The following is a 17,539-nucleotide window of genomic DNA, read 5'->3' as shown; positions in this document are numbered from 1 at the left end:
CATCCTAGATGCCTCCGAGCCCAGAGAAGTGGACGCCGCTTCTGGACATGGTTAACATAAGGCTTCTTTATTACACAGTAAAATGTTAAGTATGATTAGTGCAGTAACTCTGTATTGTAGAGCTTGATAAAGGTTTGATAAACTAATCCCTCACCCATGTGGTTATATCAGCTAGTGTTGAGTGGAGGTTCTTGATGCGGCGCCGTCTGAGGGATGAAAGATCACGAGCGTTCAGATTAACACCTTTACACACTGAAATTCCTCCTGATTCCTTGAATGGTTTAATGATATTCTGCACTGTAGAGGGAGAACATGCAAATCCCTTCCAATCTGTCTGTGAGGTTCATTGTTTTTAAACATTTCAATCATTTTCTCACACATTTGTGGACAAACTGGATCCTCTGATCATCTTTACTCATCAGAGACTCTCAGCCTTTCCTGGATGCTGCTTTTGTACCAAACCATGATCACAATCACCTGTTTACATCACCTGTTTAACATCACGTCATTATTTAGTGTTTTCACTAGAGATGGGACGATCGGGGTTTTTGGCACCGATTCCGATCTCCTTTCAGGGACATCTGCCGATAGCCGATTGCGATCGGGGGTGTGGGGGTGTGGGGGGGGGGGTTTAGCAGTAAATAAAATAAATAAACTTAAAAAGAGCCTCACAGTGAAGATAAACCGGAGCAGCGCGCGCGTGTGTGTGTGTGTGTGTGTGTGTGTGTGCGCACCTTTAGAAGAGACGCTTTGTTCACTGTATCGCTTAAAGTGATTCACGAGTCGATTCATTTTTCGCGAAGCGTAAGTTTCTCTTCTCGGTTATCTCTCCGTGTTTACTGTTATTAATTAAATGTGGTGGTTTTAAATAAACACCAGCTACTACAGAACATTCTGTGTGACTCTCTTACATTAAAATGTTTCATTAAACTGCTATTAGCACAGATCTGTAACAGAGTCAGACTCGTTCCGTCTAAGCAGCTAAACGAATTCGGTAATGAATAAACTTTTGCCTCTGATTGGCTCTGTAACGTTTTCTGTTCTCATCTACATCACAAGTAAGAACCGCTCACGATTTACCAAAGTGAACCAGGAGTTTATATAACGTGCTGATAGAATCCACTCAGATGTGACCGGGTCGAATTATCTTTTAAAAGTAAATATTACAATCAGCAAAATTACATCGTATGTATGATGCACAAAGTTAATGATGTTATTTTAGGTCATGAAGAGCTTTCACGATGGTTTCTGTACGATGGTTGATGAATGGTGATGTGATGGTCGGTGCTTCGTAGCTCAAAGTCTGGATCGATCCACTGAGCTGTTAAGCTTAACGTGATCTTTATATATCACACCATCGGATCGGCTACTTTTAGGAAATATCGCCGATCGCCGATAGCATATTTTGATTAAAAATCGGCCGATACCGATTCATAGCCGATCGATCGTTCCATCTCTAGTTTTCACCTCATTACTAGCCCTAAATTGCCCCTGTCCCAACCTTATTTGGAATGTGTTGCAGGTCTGAAATGCAGGAATGGATGTTTATTAATAAATGAAATGAAGTTGAGCAGATAAAAGATGAAATATCTCAGCTTCATCCTGTCTGACATCTAATAAAAGGTTTTTTTAAATATAAAAAAAGAAAAGAGCATCAGGTGCAGCAGTGTTGTTGGGGTTTTTATACAGTTTATATATCATTTAAAACAAGCATTAAAGATGAATGAAACACTAGACATGGACAGTCAGATCGTTTGAAGGATAAAGGATTTATTGGTACCGTTATAAAACATCGCCGGACACGATATTTAACCGGTTTGATCGTACAGCATCGTACAGCATGGTACAGTACAACACAGGCAGCACCCGACACGCGCCGCTTTTTAAAAATACTATCACAAACACACAGGAAGGACGACTCCGCTGGAGAACTTCCAACAACCGAAGTCTACGAACCCGAGCGCAAGTTCATTCACCATCTTCATCCTGTCAGTCTATAAATCTAAACATCATATACATCACTGCGTCCGTGTAAACTCCCACTCTACTGTACTGGTACTTCATCACAGTCCAAAATAATCACAACATTAATAATAATAAGCACCGACGCATCAGTATTTACAGAGTTGTTCGCTTCTCGTAGAGTCCTGTGGGTGCTTTACACCTCAAATCGTAGCACTGATTACCTACAAAAATACAGCAGAACGTGCTGGACAGTATCACTGAAACATAAATCACATCAACACACGGGAAGACGATGGCACCGACCTCACACCCTTCCGATCATGAACACTGGAATGTTTTATATTAGTGATATAAGGAATCTACAGCTCGAGTCTTTCTGGAGGTGACCAGCACTGTGACCAGCACGGAACGGACCGGAATATTTACACTATTCTTGGGACGTTTGGACGAATCTACTTCCCCTAATGCCAAGTTCACTCTACACGACTGATGGGTGATGGGGGGTCACACACTACACCATCTATCACCAACTGGAATCACAGGCGAGCTTCTCTCGTCTCCCAAATATCGTTCCGTCACGAAAACACACGTGAGAAGTGACGAGGGGTTTAATGACACCACGTCCAAACATGCAAAGTAGCGAGAGATCAAAGTGTGTGTGCTGATGTGCAGCGTAAAAGCAAGGAGGAAAAATAAATGAATCTGAGTGGATTTGGCAACGTGAGCAGCAGGGATTGTTCTGTAGTGAGTTGGAGGTTAATAAATATTGTTTGCAATGCAGCGTGGGTGTTTCGTAGAGAACGATCAGGTCAGAAATACTGTAAAACTCGTGTGTGTGTGTGCTGATGTATTCTGATATAAACTATATTAAGCCCCTGTACCACCTGTTTACACTCCTCTCCTGCGTTTCCCCTCACACCGTATCCTGCGTTCTCATTGGCTGTTCGACACCGCACTCGCTGCCAGTCAGGCGACTCAGATCAGATATCTGACAAGCTAGATATCTTTATCTCTTCAGCCCGAGTTTCGATCGCCGAGCCGGCAAATCTAGTGCCGACCAGTCGCCGAGCGAAAATCAGGGCAGATATCGTGTCGTGTGAACCAGGCAGGAGCAAACCCAGTTGTTTCATGCGACCCGACACACATTAAAGAGGTAAATTCTACACAGTTAACGCACAGACGACGGTTGTTCGTTTATCTGTGTCATTTTACGGCGTGATCGGGATCATATCAGCGGTAGCTCAGTGGTTAAGGTACTGGACTAGTAATCAGAAGGTTGTTGGTTCACTGTTGGTCCCCTGAGCAGGGCCTTTAACCCTCAATTGCTCAGAAATCGTGTTCAGTCATAACAGTAAGTCGCTTTGGATAAAAGTGTCTGCTAGAAGCCGAAAACGTAAACGTCTGAATCTGCTTACTGCATCTTGTCTTTTATATTCTCATTTTTATTGTTAAGGCAGTGACGGAGGGTAAATCTGTTCTTGTGTCGTCTTGTGTTTGTTTTTGTTTATTTTTATAACACATTGGTTACATTCATTACAGGAAAACTGAAGTTTTTTATTTATTTATTTATTTATTTTTCCAAGTCACAGTCTTTCTTGTTTAATCTTTTTAATTTATTTATCTTCGTATGCGAGTCCTCAGTTTTATATTCCTGAATAACTGGTTGACCGAGGGGTCGACTTGCGTAAGAACGTCTGGGTGAGACGAGCTGTAACATCAGTCCTGAGAGAGTCGGCGATCCTAACCGAGCGAGCCGAGTTCATGAAAGCACCTGGTGCTCATCTTAACCTTTGTACTAGTAAGCCGCGTCCGAAATCGTACACGTCCATACTGAGCGGTACGCGAGAGCGGTTGGTATGTCAGAGTACGTAGTGTACATTGAACAGTACGCGGTCATTTGAGTATGCAAACGATGCACACTTGCGGTCCGCTAATGTATCCCATAATTCAACTGGAGCTGATCACGAGCGTAAGTGAGACGAACACTAAACGATACGATTGCGTACGACCCGGAGTAACGTCACGAGCAGCTTCGCGGAGGACGACGGAATTCGTTCTGTCTGCGGCGACGTGACGTGACGTGGGTGAGACGGATTTTGGGAATCCTGTAAACATTAAGTCCATGATTTGTACTGTAACCCAGGCAACACAAACACTACATCGAAGCAAAACGATTTCATTAATAAAAAAAGGTGGTAATCTGGTCCCACTGTGGTTCACAAGACGTAACGTAAAGCCTCCACAAGGGGGCGCTCGTGTACAAGTTCATTTCATGCTTATGCACCTTATTATTATTATTGTTTTGGCTTTAAAACACCCTGCTATGGAATGCTAATCGAAGTCTGACGCTGCGTTTCAACCTCCTGATTAAGCAAACGAAAAACAACTCGCGGTCAAAAGCTAGTAGTAGCTTTTACCGCCTCATATCAAACAGTTCGTCTCATTGGAGGAGCTTTGAAGGTAAGCAAACTGGGTCAAAGTTCAAGAGGATTAAAAAATGATAATACTGGCGGCATTACGATGTACTACGATATTATTACTACGAATTACAGCAGGTTTGACATGACCGACATGATCGTTTCTATAACATAATTATCACTGAAAACAATGCCAGCAATTGAGGGTTAGGGGCCGCTCTCGGGGCCCAACGGTGGCAACTTTTTTATGCATTTTTAGCAGGTCCAATTTTTACCCTGTACTGTTGCTGACCCCCGCGCGGGCCCATGATCGAGGAGAGCGACCCGACACACACTCCGATACGTGCGTAGTAGCCGACTGCATCGTTTCACCTGCACGAGGCGAGTTCATACGCGGATCGGCTTTGTGTACGGAGAGCCGCACCCTGATCGGCACCATTCCTCGACTCGACTCGGAGGGCGTAATTGCATATCCGGCTCCCACCCTGGATGAACAACAGCCAAACGTCGTTCATGCAGCCGCCCAGTCCAGCCGGATGGCAGAGCCGAGATTCGATACGACGTGTTCGAGATCCCAGCTCTGGTGTGCTAGCGTATTTTACCGCTGCGCCCCCTGGTCTAAACTGGTCTTAAGCTTCCAGCTCTGGTGCACCGAGTAATCTAGGGGTGTCCGAATATTTTTTCCACTAAGGGCCAACATACTAAGGGCTGGGGGCCCCTCACTAGCCCTCACATCTAGCGTATTAACGTTAGCAAAATCAATCCAATGTAGATAAACGATGCTTGATCATTGAATTATGTGGAGAAACGCCACGTTCTAAACAGCTCCACCTAGTGTTAACACTAAGAAGTACAATTCAGTCAAGCGCGGGTCAGGTTCTGTTATATCTTTAGAGTTCGCTGCGGGCCGGCGGGATGTAGTTTGGACCCTCCTGGAATAAGCAGAACGGGACCACACAGAAAGGACCTGGACCGCTCCACCTGGGGGGATTTGAACCCAGGACCTTCTTGCTATGAGGCGACAGAGCTACCCTCCCCCCCCCCCCCCCGAGTTTCAGGTACGACCACGATACGAACCGAACACAAGACGTGACACGAAACACGCCGTGAGAGAGCAGAGGAGGAATTTCCGGTTCCATTTTACGACCCCGATACGTGAATCAAACCGGGCGTGGTGCAGCGTCCTGACCACCGGCTCGCAAAATATACATCATACGTGCGTCTTTTATACTTACTGTGGTTCAAATGTACATTCCCGAAAGTGAAATCTAACGACGGATCACTTTCTTCTTTGATTTGGACCAAGGGAAGCGAATTACAGGTATAAACACGACCTTGAAGACGTGCAGCTATCGGAAAATCACTAAAGCAAAGCAAAAAAACAACCAGGGGAAGTGGTTACGTCACAGTGCCGTCACATGATCTGTGTGACTTCCTCAGGGAACTTCCCGTTTATTATATTGACCAACGGCAAGGGAGGGTTTAAGGGCGCGGCCCTGATCCAGCAGTAAATCAGCACTAATGTGACAGAGTTCTATTATTTTTAGAAACGACTTCTAGTGAATATAAATAAAAACGTACGTCATCAACGTTCCAGCAGCATCGGGTTTAGATTAGGTACAACACACGGTCGCGTGTACCTGCCCCCCCTCCCCCCAAACCCCCCCCCCAAACAAACATAAAAGAAACTGGATTTCAAGTCGGGCGTGGCTCTCTGTAAGAAGAGGCCGAGTTCAGGAGTTCAGGGGTTCAGGAGTAGAACTCCTTCTCCAGCTCGAACACCGTGGGCCGCCCCGGCGCGCTCTGGATTCGGCAGAGGGGCACGGTGCAGTCCCGTTTCTGCCCCTCCGTGTCCACGTCCAGCAGCGGCCGGTCCGCCCCGAGCTCGGAGGACAGCGCCATGGCCAGGGTCTGGGCGCGCTTCTGCCCGGAGCTGTGACCCAGCGAGTAACTCTTGTTCCTGCCTCTCAGGAGCCCCCAGCAGTGAGGGCGGGACCTGAGGGAGAGCGGGCGGGGTCCGGGGGCCGATCCGGGCGGGGCCCGCTCGTCCGGGACGCCCTCTCGGTCGGGCTTCTTCCTCCGGGAGGACGGGGCGGTCGGGCCCTCGGGGGCCGCGCCGGGCGCAGAGACGCTCGTGCCGACTGTAGAGAGACAAACAGGATGGTCAGAACACGGGAGGGTCACGTGACTCCTGATTTCACTGTAATGACATTCAAATATTTATATTTAAGACGTTTTTCTCCTCCACAAACTGAAGGTTTTATGTAGCGGGTTTACTTTCAGATAAAAGACGTGTTTTATTCGTTTTTTACTATAAGGAGAACATGCAAAATTTCCTGCGGTGTGACGGTAATAAAAATCAAGTATAAAACATAAAGCTGTATAAAATAAATCAGTGAGAGCTGCACGTGTTTCTAAATGATTCTAACTTCATTATTTTCTACAGATTTATTTTATTTAGAGACTCTAACAGTAATAATCTCAGTAAATTCAGCACCGTGATGAAAACCTCGTCCTACAGTGTGAGGTCACGTCATGCGGTGTGACATCATGTTCTGTGGTGTGACGTCATGTACTGTGCTGTGACGTCACGTTCTGTGGTGTGATGTCATGTCCTGGGGTGTGATGTCATGGCCTGCTGTGTGACGTCACATCCTGTGGTGTTGTGCCGTTATGTCCTGTGGTGTGATGTCATGTCTTCTGGTATGATGTCACGTCCTGTGGTGTGATGTCACGTCCTGTGGTGTGACGTCATGTCATGTGGTGCGACGTCGCGTCCTGCGGTGTGATGTCATGTTCTCTGCTGACGTCACAGCCCGTGGTGTTGTGTCGTTATGTCACGTTCTCTGGTGTGACGTCACGTCCTGTGGAGTTCTGCCGTTATGGCATGTAATGTGGTGTGATGTCATGTCCTGCGGTGCGACATCACGTCATGTGGTGTGACATCATGTTCTCTGGTGTGACGTCACGTCCTGTGGTGCTGTGACGTCACGTCATGTGGTGTGACGTCATGTACTGTGGTGGTGTGACCTCATGTCCTGTGGTGTGATGTCATGTCCTGCGGTGCGACATCACGTCACAGTTCTGTCGTTATGGCACGTGCGGTGTGATGTCATGTACTGTGGAGTTCTGTCGTTATGGCACGTTCTGTGGTGTGACGTCATGTCCTGCAATGCGGTGTGACGTCCTGCAGTGCAACGTCATGCACTGTGGTGTGACGTCATGTCATGTGGTGCGCCGTCACGTCCTGGGGTGTGGTGTCATGGCCCGCTGTGTGACGTCACATCCTGTGGTGTTGTGCCATTATGTCCTGTGGTGTGATGTCATGTCTTCTGGTATGATATCACGTCATGTGGTGTGACGTCATGTCATGTGGTGCGACGTCGCGTCCTGCGGTGTGACGTCATGTTCTCTGGTGTGGCGTTTTGTCCTGTGGTGCTGTGACCTCATGTCCTGCGGTGCGACGTCACGTTCTCTGGTGTGACGTCACGTCCTGTGGAGTTCTGCCGTTATGTCACGTAATGTGGTGTGATGTCATGTACTGCAGTGCGACATCACGTCATGTGGTGTGACGTCACGTTCTCTGGTGTGACGTCACGTCCTGTGGTGCTGTGACGTCACGTCATGTGGCGTGGTGGTGTGACCTCATGTCCTGTGGTGTGACGTCACGTCCTGCGGTGTGACGTCGTGCGTTATGGTGTGATGTCATTTGCTGCGGTGTGACGTCAAGTCCTGATCATCACTTGGAATAAAGGCGCCTCAGTAGGAGCATTTTAAGTGATTCTGTGAACGTCCTAAGGCTAACTGTGTTAGCTTAGTAAGCTAATATGGTGGTGGGCGGGGACAGATGATGACATCATCAGTATGTAACTAGAGCGTCTGAATAACCTGACTGTAAACTTTGATGTCAGTTAGGAATGTAATTGATGTTTTCTCACCGTTCTGACCGACAGCAGGACCGGACTTCTTCTTCCCGAGCCGGGTGCCAGGGCCGGTGCCAAGCTCGGCGGGCAAGGAGGGGGCGCACGAAGAGTCCGTCCTGCCTACGCCCTGCCCGTTTGAGTTCATCTGCTGGAATCCGTTGGCGGTGCCGCGCCCCGGGCCCTCGGGGTCCGCCTGCAGGAGACACTTGGTGGAGTTACACTCGGTGATGGACGACATGGCCAGCAGGTTGTCGTCCCGGCGCGGCGGGCTGGTGCTGCGCCGGAAACGCGTGGCGCGCTGAAACAGGCCTTCGCGCTTCTTCCTGTCCTCGCGGGGCTCGCCCTCGTCCGCGGGCGCGGCCCCCCTGCAGGCGTCCCGCAGGTCCACGCCCAGCGCCACGGCGGCCAGGAGCGAGGCGCAGCCGTACAGCACGCCGTCCGTCCGGCGCCGCCCGGCCGCACGCTTCAGGCTGTTGGTGGGCGTGTGCTGCGGCGTGGTGCCGGTCGAGCCGGCGGACGTAGCCGCTTCCTCCTGGCTCTCCAAGCCGCCACCCGAGCCCGACCCGGGTCCCTCGCCCTGGTCGTCCTTCCACAGAGGTAGACTGATGTAGATCTGATTGGGAAACTTGAGTTGCTTTGGTTTGTTGTCTAAACCATCGGAGGAGCTCGTCTCCTCTTTAGCGCCCCCTAGGTACAAACAGGACAGAGGGATTTAAGCCACACCGCTGTGTTTTTACCCCCCAGGAAAAGTGCTAACAAAGCCAATAAGAGCAACCGGGTTGGGCATGGTGCCCGTCCTCACTCACCCTGCTCTGCGAACAGCGCCGCCAGTGGTACGGATCTCTGAGACTTCAGCAGACTGGTGGACCAGGGATTGTTTCCATCGGAAAGCGGACGAACCCTGGAGGTCAACCGACAACGTCAAGAATACGATATATCACAGACAGACAGATATGTACAGGTAGAGCGACAGGCAGTTAGTCAGTCAGACAGACAGACAGACAGAGAGAAAGACAAATAGATATATAGACAGACTGACAGGTAATTAGTCAGACAGACAGACAGACAGACAGACAGACAGACAGACAGACAGACAGACAGAAAGAGAGGAATATAGATAGATAGATAGATGATAGATGGATAGAGATAGACAGATATATAGATAGACAGACAGATATATAGATAGACAGATGGACAGATAGATAGACAGACAGATATATAGATAGACAGACAGATATACAGATAGACAGATATACAGATACAGATATATAGATAGACAGATGGACAGACAGATAGACAGATATATAGATATATAGATATATAGATATATAGATAGACAGACAGATATATAGACAGACAGATATAATGGATTATAATTGAATAATAGCAATAAATATAAGATTTTAATGATTTTAACATTATTATTATTATAATTATTATGATGTGCTATAATATAATACAAATAATAATATATATTTTAAAATAAATATAGAAAATAGTAATAAAATATTAATTGGAGTAGTAATATTAACATTACTATTATTATAAATATTATTACACACTATAATAATAATAACAATAAAAATATTCTTATAAATATTTATTATTAGTAATATAGTAATATTATTATTATTCATATTATTAATATTATTAAACCATAATAATAATAAACATTTTTAAGTAACACAAACTAAACGCTTCTTTTCTAACAAATGATTAATTATTATAAAACTATAAAGGTGCTCGGGTGGCACAGCGGTCCATTACGCTCGTCCACCATCGCTGCTATCAGCCAGTCGAGTGTCTACACAGACGTGTTTGGTTGAAGCCCTGTGATGCATTGGTGCTCTGTCCAGAGTATTCCTGCATTGTGCTCAGTGTTTCCTGATAAAACAGAACCCTCCTGTATTTCAGATCTTTGTATTCTAGGCTAAATGATCAGATTAGAACCTGACAGGGATGATAAATATTAGACTGAACCACAGTACGTCGTTATTATAAGCAGTCTGTTACTGACTGATAGTGACTCCACAGTCATCATTAAACACTGGTTTTTAATAGCATGATAATGTAATCAAACCTTTCAGCACAGGTCCCTCTCTCCTTGGTCTGAACGGAGCTCGGTCCCCAGGTACGAACTTTCTTCTTAATGCCCCTCTTGGCGTCCTCGAACTCCTCGGGTTTGTTTATGGTGCTTTTACCCCACGTCCTGTTGCTCTCGTCCAGAGTCACTGCAGTACAGAGAAGAGTCTCATCACCACTGCTCATGACCTTTACTCACAAACGTAAACATCGGTGAGGTGTGTAGGTCTGTGGTCAGCCCGCGTACCTTCGGTCATTTCATTTACATATAAAAATCATTATAAAATCACAGAAAAGGGGCCGGTTCTTATGTTTGGTTCTGTTATTGTCGGTGTATAAAAGGAAACACTGATGTGTACGCTGACTGCTCTACAGACCAAGATGGTCCAATCGTACCCAGAGCCATTAAGTTCTACAGCTGCACCAAGTGGGAAGGGGGGTATATATATATGGGTATATATATATATATATATGGGTATATATAATATGGCTTTATTAAACCAACTTACTGTGCATTACTCAAACTTTACAATTTATAATTCATTTGTACTTCATTTTTTACTTTGAGTGTCTCAGTTTCCTTCAGGATCAATTAATTGTCTGTCTGAATCTGTCTGTCTATCTATATCCATCAGTCTGTCTATATCTGTTTGCTTGTCTGCCTGTTTGTCTCTACCGATCTGTCTGTCTACATCTATCCATCTATCTGTCTCTCTGTCTGCCTGCATCTCTCAGTCTGTCTGTCTGTCTATCTCTATATGTCTGTCTGTCTGCATCTATGTATCTGTCTGCATCTATCTGTCTATCTATCTATGTCTACCAGTCTGTCCCTATCTTTTCGCTTGTCTGCCTGTCTCAGTCTGTCTATCTCTATCTACTTCTATCTGTCAGTCTGTCCATCTGTCTGTCTATCTGTATCCCTCTGTCAGTCTGTCCGTCTCTATCCATCAGTCTGTCTGCATCTGTCTGTTTATTTCTCTGTCTGTCTGACTAATTATATCTATCCGTCTGTGTGTGAGTCTATCTGAATCCATCTGTCTTTCTTTCTGCCTATGTCTGTCTGTCTGTCTGTCTATCTATCTCCATCTATCAGTCTGTCTGTCTATCACCATTTCTGTCTGTCTCTCCAGCTGTCTCCATCTCTGTGAGTGTCTCCATCTCTGTATGTCTTCAGTCTGTCTGTCTCTATCCATCTATCTGTCTGTCTCTCTCTGTCTAATTCTATCTATCTGTCTGTGAGTCTATCTATCTGTATATATCTGTCTATCTTTCTGCCTATCTGTCTATCTTCATTTACCCCATCTATGTCTGTCTGTCTGTCTCTATCACTATCTGTCTGTCTGTCTGCATCTCTCTATCTACCCGTTTGTCTGTCTGTCTCTGTCTATCGGGAGGTTGGTTTACATTTTGTAGAGATGTTTGTAGATTTGCTCTGCCTGCAAAAAAAGAAACAATATGGGGAAGGGCTTCCTGTCCCTGGGTTTACAGCGCAGTGATGATCAGCTCCAGTCCTGCACAGTTTCGGCTCCTCTCAGTCCAGGACACCTGATCGGGTTCCTCATTTGATGGATCAGGTGTGCTGGGCAGGGAAACCCAGGACCCCAGGACTTGTGGGCAGCTACCCTTCCAAAAAGTGCCACCACCGTGTACAATAACAGTCTGACCATAACAGAACCAAAAATGAGGAAGGGCACATGTTTCTGTCACAAAAATCAAGACGGTGTTTAATAATCACCGCCCCACACCGCTTATTACACCCACACAGCTGGTGAAATGCCAGGAGAAACAGAACAAGCCCGGAAATGAAAGCTGGGCACACAGCGAGGAAAGAGCCACGCCCTGCGACGGGGAAAACAACAAAAGGAGCCACAGCACGACATGGTCCTTGCCTTTCCTCTCTTTAGGAGGTTTACACTCGTTTGTGATATCCACGTCCTGGTGATACACATACATACTGTCCCTGTGTGAGGGGTCACCGACACGGCTCACTGAGGAGAACAACAACGTCAAAAAACAACGTTAAACAAACGACTTTAACCTATTAAAAATAATAACTGTATGCATGGGACACCTTTTGGTCTCAACATCAGTGGTGGATAAAGTACCTGAAGGCCAGACTTAAATAAAAGTACAAGTATCGTACCGGAAATGTACTTTGATAGAAGTAAAAGTCACCTTCTAGAATAGTACTTGAGTAAAAGTATCTGATATTAAATGTACTTAAGTATTAAAAGTAGAAGTAAAAGTAAATGCTGTTAGTATAAACTGAAGCGGTCAGAATTGTTTAAGATTGTTCTTTTAAACCTGTAAACCACCTTAACAATGAACCTATTTTCTTTCTCCCATCTGATCTTTGTGCCACATCATGATTATAATCAGCTGTTTGAAATCACGTCATTATTTAGTTGTTTTTTACCTCATTACTAGCCCTAAATCGCCCTGTTCCAACTTGTTTAGAATGTGTTGTAGCTTAACATGCATGTTTATGCATGTGTGTGCATGTTAACAGTTGAAATGAAGTCGACCAGATTAAACGTGAAATATTTTGGGTTAATTTAAGATGAAATAAGAGTCGATGTAAATGTAAGAGACACTGCGTCTATTTTATTTGCATTTTATTTAATTCTATAAATTATTTTATTCTATACTGTATATATCTCAACAACCTGTAACTACTGAATTTTGGCAGAATTAATTTGAAGCAAAACTCAAAATAGTTTAACAAAACGTGTGGAGGTTTTAACCCTTTAATGATCTGCTCAACCATTAGTTTTGGGTAAAATAATCTGTATTTAAATAATCTAGTTTGGGACAGATCTACTCCCTGATTGATGTGTGTTAAACTCACAAAATATTAGTATTCTTACTTTAAAAAAAACACAATTTCTAACTTATATGTCGACTTGAAGCAGCAGCTGAAAAATCATCCATGACGAGTTGGAAAAGTCGGTAATAAGTCGAAATATTTGAGTGCAGGTGAGTTTCTGTAAATGATGGACACGTCTTCGTGAGCTTTACACTGAATTAATTCATATACATTAGTGCTGGACAATAATTCGATATCGATATATATCGCGATAGAAAATGTTTCAATAACGGTGATATGATTTTTAAACAAATTCGATCGATATGCATGACGTCAGTGCGCTTTCCCCGTGTTACTTTTTTGCGGAAGCATTTCTGCTCGCAGGTTCCCACAGGGACGCAATTCAACAGCGCACCTCAAGCGAGTAGTTCTCCATCAAAACAGTGCAGCAACACACTCAACATAAACGTCAACCACCAACACAATTACAGAAGAAGTAGTACTGAGTACTAATACCAGTTATTAATATTACTTCTTATTAGTTGTGGCGAATAAAGGCACCAACGGGATATTCGCGTTCCACTGTTGCCAGATTGGGCTGTTTTCCTCCTAATTGGGTGGTTTTTTTTTTCAAAAACAATTTAATAGCATTTAAATAAGACTTCTATTGAAAAGAGAATATTCAGTTTTGAGAAGCCCCAGCATTGTAGAAGGCTGTTAAAAGTAAAGTCAATTTTCAATGCTGATTTGGCTTAACAGTGTCGGTCAGTCTGTATCATATTCTTATATTCACACTGGCATGTTCTGGGGTTCAGACGAATCTCATCAGTACACACAAGTTTGCAATCAAATGATCAAGTATTGCAAAGGAATATCTTTGAAATTCTGTTAAGGTTATAGGCTATATTTTAGTTTTTCACAGGAAAAATGAGAAAAAATAAAAAGGTTATTATTAGGGCTGTCAAACGATTAAAATTTTTAATCGCGATTAATCTCAGAATTTCATATAGTTAATCGCGATTAATCTCAGAATTTCATATAGTTAATCGCGATTAATCGCATTTTTTTTTTTAAAAAGAAGAAAACAAGGATTTTTAAGTGAAATGTTACAATTAAAATGGTGAACACATTTTATGCTAAATGTACTGATGTTAAAAAGTGCTGGGACAAGAGAAAACTGTAAGGGAGTTTTATTCACTCACATACTAGGCAGTAATACTATCCAGCACAGACCCTCGACTTCGTATAAATGTCAGATTGTAGGTTAGAATTTCTCCATCAGCAAACATTGTAGATCAGCTAATTCTTTTAATCGCGTTACATCGAGATCGCGTTAATGCGTTATTATCGCGTTAACTTCGACAGCCCTAATTATTATGCTGGGCTTGATGTAATTGTACATGACACTCACTGCCTGTATAGGTAAACGAGTGAGTGACCAAAACACTACTGGATCAACAGCTACTAGCCACATACAAAAAAAGGTATCAGACAGTTTCTGTGCCGCCCCTGTGTGAGCAATGGTCTCAGTCTGGCCACCTCTATGAAAACTGTCTGGTTCTGCCACTGTCCACAGTAGAGAAAGAAGCAGATGAAATAGCTGATAAGATGAAGGACTGATTCAGTCGTGTATTCAGCTTGTATTTCTTGCCAGAAACCAGAAAAGAGGTTTGCAGGTACCGCCATCCAATTCTGGTGGCAGTTTTTCTGACATTTGTATTATTCATATCGATATCGGAATTATATTAGGAGTTATATCGTGATATAAATTTTAGCCATATCGTCCAGCCCTAATATACATATGGACAATTGTAGCCTAGCGGGTTAAGGTACTGGACCAGTAATTGAAAGGTCGCTGGTTTAAGCCCCAACTCTGCCAGGTTGCCACTGTTGGGCCCTCGAACAAGGCCCTTAACCCTCCAATGATTAGACACTATTAGAGATGTACCGATCGGGGTTTTTGGCACCGATTCCGATCTCCTTTCAGGGATATCGGCCGATAGCCGATTCCGATGGGGGGGGGGGGGCATGTTTCATTAGTCTAACTGACCACACACACACGCAGGTTTAATGTTATCCAGTTCAGTCTGAAAATACCTTAAAAAGAGCCTCACAGTGAAGATAAACCGGAGCAACGTGTGTGTGTGTGTGTGTGTGTGTGTTTGTGCCTTTAAGAGAAATGATCTGTTCACTGTATCGCTTAAAGTGATTCACGAGTCGATTCACTTTTCGCGAAGCGTAAGTTTCTCTTCTCAGTTATCTCTCCGTGTTTACTGTTATTAATTAAATGTGGTGGTTTTAAATAAACTCCAGCTACTACAGAACATTCTGTGTGACTCTCTTACATTAAAATGTTTCATTAAACTGCTATTAGCACAGATCTGTAACCGAGTCAGACTCGTTCCGTCTAAGCAGCTAAACGAATTTGGTAATGAATAAACTTTTGCCTCTGATTGGCTCTGTAACGTTTTCTGTTCTCATCTACATCACAAGTAAGAACCGCTCACGATTTACCAAAGTGAACCAGGAGTTTATATAACGTGCTGATAGAATCCACTCAGATGTGACCGGGTCGAATTATCTTTTTAAAGTAAATATTACAATCAGCAAGATTACATCGTAAGAGCTTTCACGATGGTTTCTGTACGATGGTTGATGAATGGTGATGTGATGGTTGGTGCTTCGTAGCTCAAAGTCTGGATCGATCCACTGAGCCGTTAACTTAACGAGATCTTTATAGATCACACGATCGGATCGGCTACTTTTAGGAGATATCGCCGATCGCCGATAGCATATTTTGATTAAAAATCGGCCGATACCGATTCGTAGCCGATCGATCGTCCCATCTCTAGACACTATACTGTTACAGTCCTGCATAAAAGCGTCTGCTAAATGGCGAAAACGTAAACGTAAACATACACTGAATGGCCCGGAGACGCGGGACGAGGGTGGGGCTGCTCGGGGGACTAGAAGCGGTACTGTTCAGGCTCCGCCTCTTCTCCACCGAGGGTGAAGCCTGAACCGTGATCTTGTGCTGGAAATCTGAGAGAAACACACACACACGTTTAATATAAATAAATATAAATAACACAACTTAAATAACACTGAATGTAAACAACACTAAAGGCCACCGGCACGGTCGAAGCGGCTGACCTGATGGCAGGCTGATGCGGTTCCCGTCCTTCAGCTTCAGCCGGCTGCGTTTGAACTTGCCCTTCCTCTTCTTGACGTTGGGTTTGTCCTTGTTGAGCTGGAAGATGAGGATGTTGAGCTCTCGCTCCAGAACGTTGATCTCTCTCTCGGCGAGCTGCTGCTCCCTCCGCTTCAGGAGCTCCTCCTGAGACTTCTGCTGAAGCGTCGCCCGCATCAGCTCCTCCTCGCGCGAACGCAGCTCCTGAGAGGATAGAAAGGAGTCGGAACACACAGAGCAGCACAGTTTGTTGTGTATGGAGCCCATGCTGACCCCTGTCCACCACCGAAAGCACCAACGATGGGCACGTGAGCATCGGGAACTGGACCACGGAGCACACTGGGGAACACACGGCACCAGGATGCATTATGGGAAGAAGGCGAGCGGGCGGAGGCGGTGTGATGCTCTGGGCGACGTTCTGCTGGGAGACCTCGGGTCCTGCCATCCATGTGGACGTCACTCCGACACGTAGCTCCTACCTGAGCATCGTTACAGACCATGTTCACCCTCTCATGGAGGCGCTTCCCTGATGGCAGGATGAAGCTCCCTGCCACAAAGCTAAAATGCTTCAGGGACGGTCTGAGGAGCACAACGACCGGTTTCCAACCGATCCATGGAGGCTCCACCTCACGACTTACAGGAGTTGAAGGATCTGCTGCTGACATCTCGGTGCCAGATACCACAGCACACCTTCGGGGTGTCTAGTGGAGTCCATGCCTCGACGGGTCAGGACTGTTCTGGCAGCAAAAGGGCGGGGAGGGGGTGTCGAACCAAAATAATAAGAAGTACCTTCTCTTTTGTCCGTAGCTCATCAAACATCTCCTGGATCTCCACCCTCCAGTCCTCCTGCATGGAGTGGAACGAGTCCTGTGGCATGGTGGCCATCACCGCCTCCTCGATGGCGGTCAGCTGCTCCAGGATGGCAGCGAACATGGGCCGGACGTGGGGATCCTGCTCCCAGCATTCTGGAGCAAAGAGGTCACACGGTTACACAAGTCCCAAATTCATTCCCACATTTTAACAGACTGAGAGTTTTAACTGGATCACAAACTTTACGTTATGAATAAAAAGAACCACTGTGTGCTGCCACTAACGACTATTTTTCTATCGATTAATCTATAGACTATTTTACCGATTAGTCGATTAATCTAAACGA

General features: G+C 45.1%; 1 protein-coding gene across 1 annotated transcript in view; it reads right to left on the bottom strand.

The window, feature by feature from the left end:
* Positions 1-6,075: 6,075 nt before the first annotated feature.
* The window catches only part of map3k21 (mitogen-activated protein kinase kinase kinase 21), a 28,343-nt gene continuing 16,879 nt past the window's right edge, over positions 6,076-17,539 (bottom strand). Inside the window, exons 4-10 of the mRNA XM_062995366.1 lie at positions 17,173-17,348; positions 16,347-16,587; positions 16,113-16,235; positions 10,386-10,536; positions 9,112-9,206; positions 8,321-8,992; positions 6,076-6,523 (exon numbers count right to left, since the gene is read on the bottom strand). Coding sequence (XP_062851436.1) covers positions 6,132-6,523; positions 8,321-8,992; positions 9,112-9,206; positions 10,386-10,536; positions 16,113-16,235; positions 16,347-16,587; positions 17,173-17,348 — 1,850 coding nt within the window. The 3' untranslated portion in view covers positions 6,076-6,131. The remainder of the gene's footprint in view (positions 6,524-8,320; positions 8,993-9,111; positions 9,207-10,385; positions 10,537-16,112; positions 16,236-16,346; positions 16,588-17,172; positions 17,349-17,539) is intronic.

The sequence above is a fragment of the Trichomycterus rosablanca genome, chromosome 5, assembly GCF_030014385.1.
Source record: "Trichomycterus rosablanca isolate fTriRos1 chromosome 5, fTriRos1.hap1, whole genome shotgun sequence".
NCBI classification, from domain to species: domain Eukaryota; kingdom Metazoa; phylum Chordata; class Actinopteri; order Siluriformes; family Trichomycteridae; genus Trichomycterus; species Trichomycterus rosablanca.
Note: the sequence above shows the minus strand (reverse complement) of the source record. Positions and strands in the feature narration are given on the sequence as shown.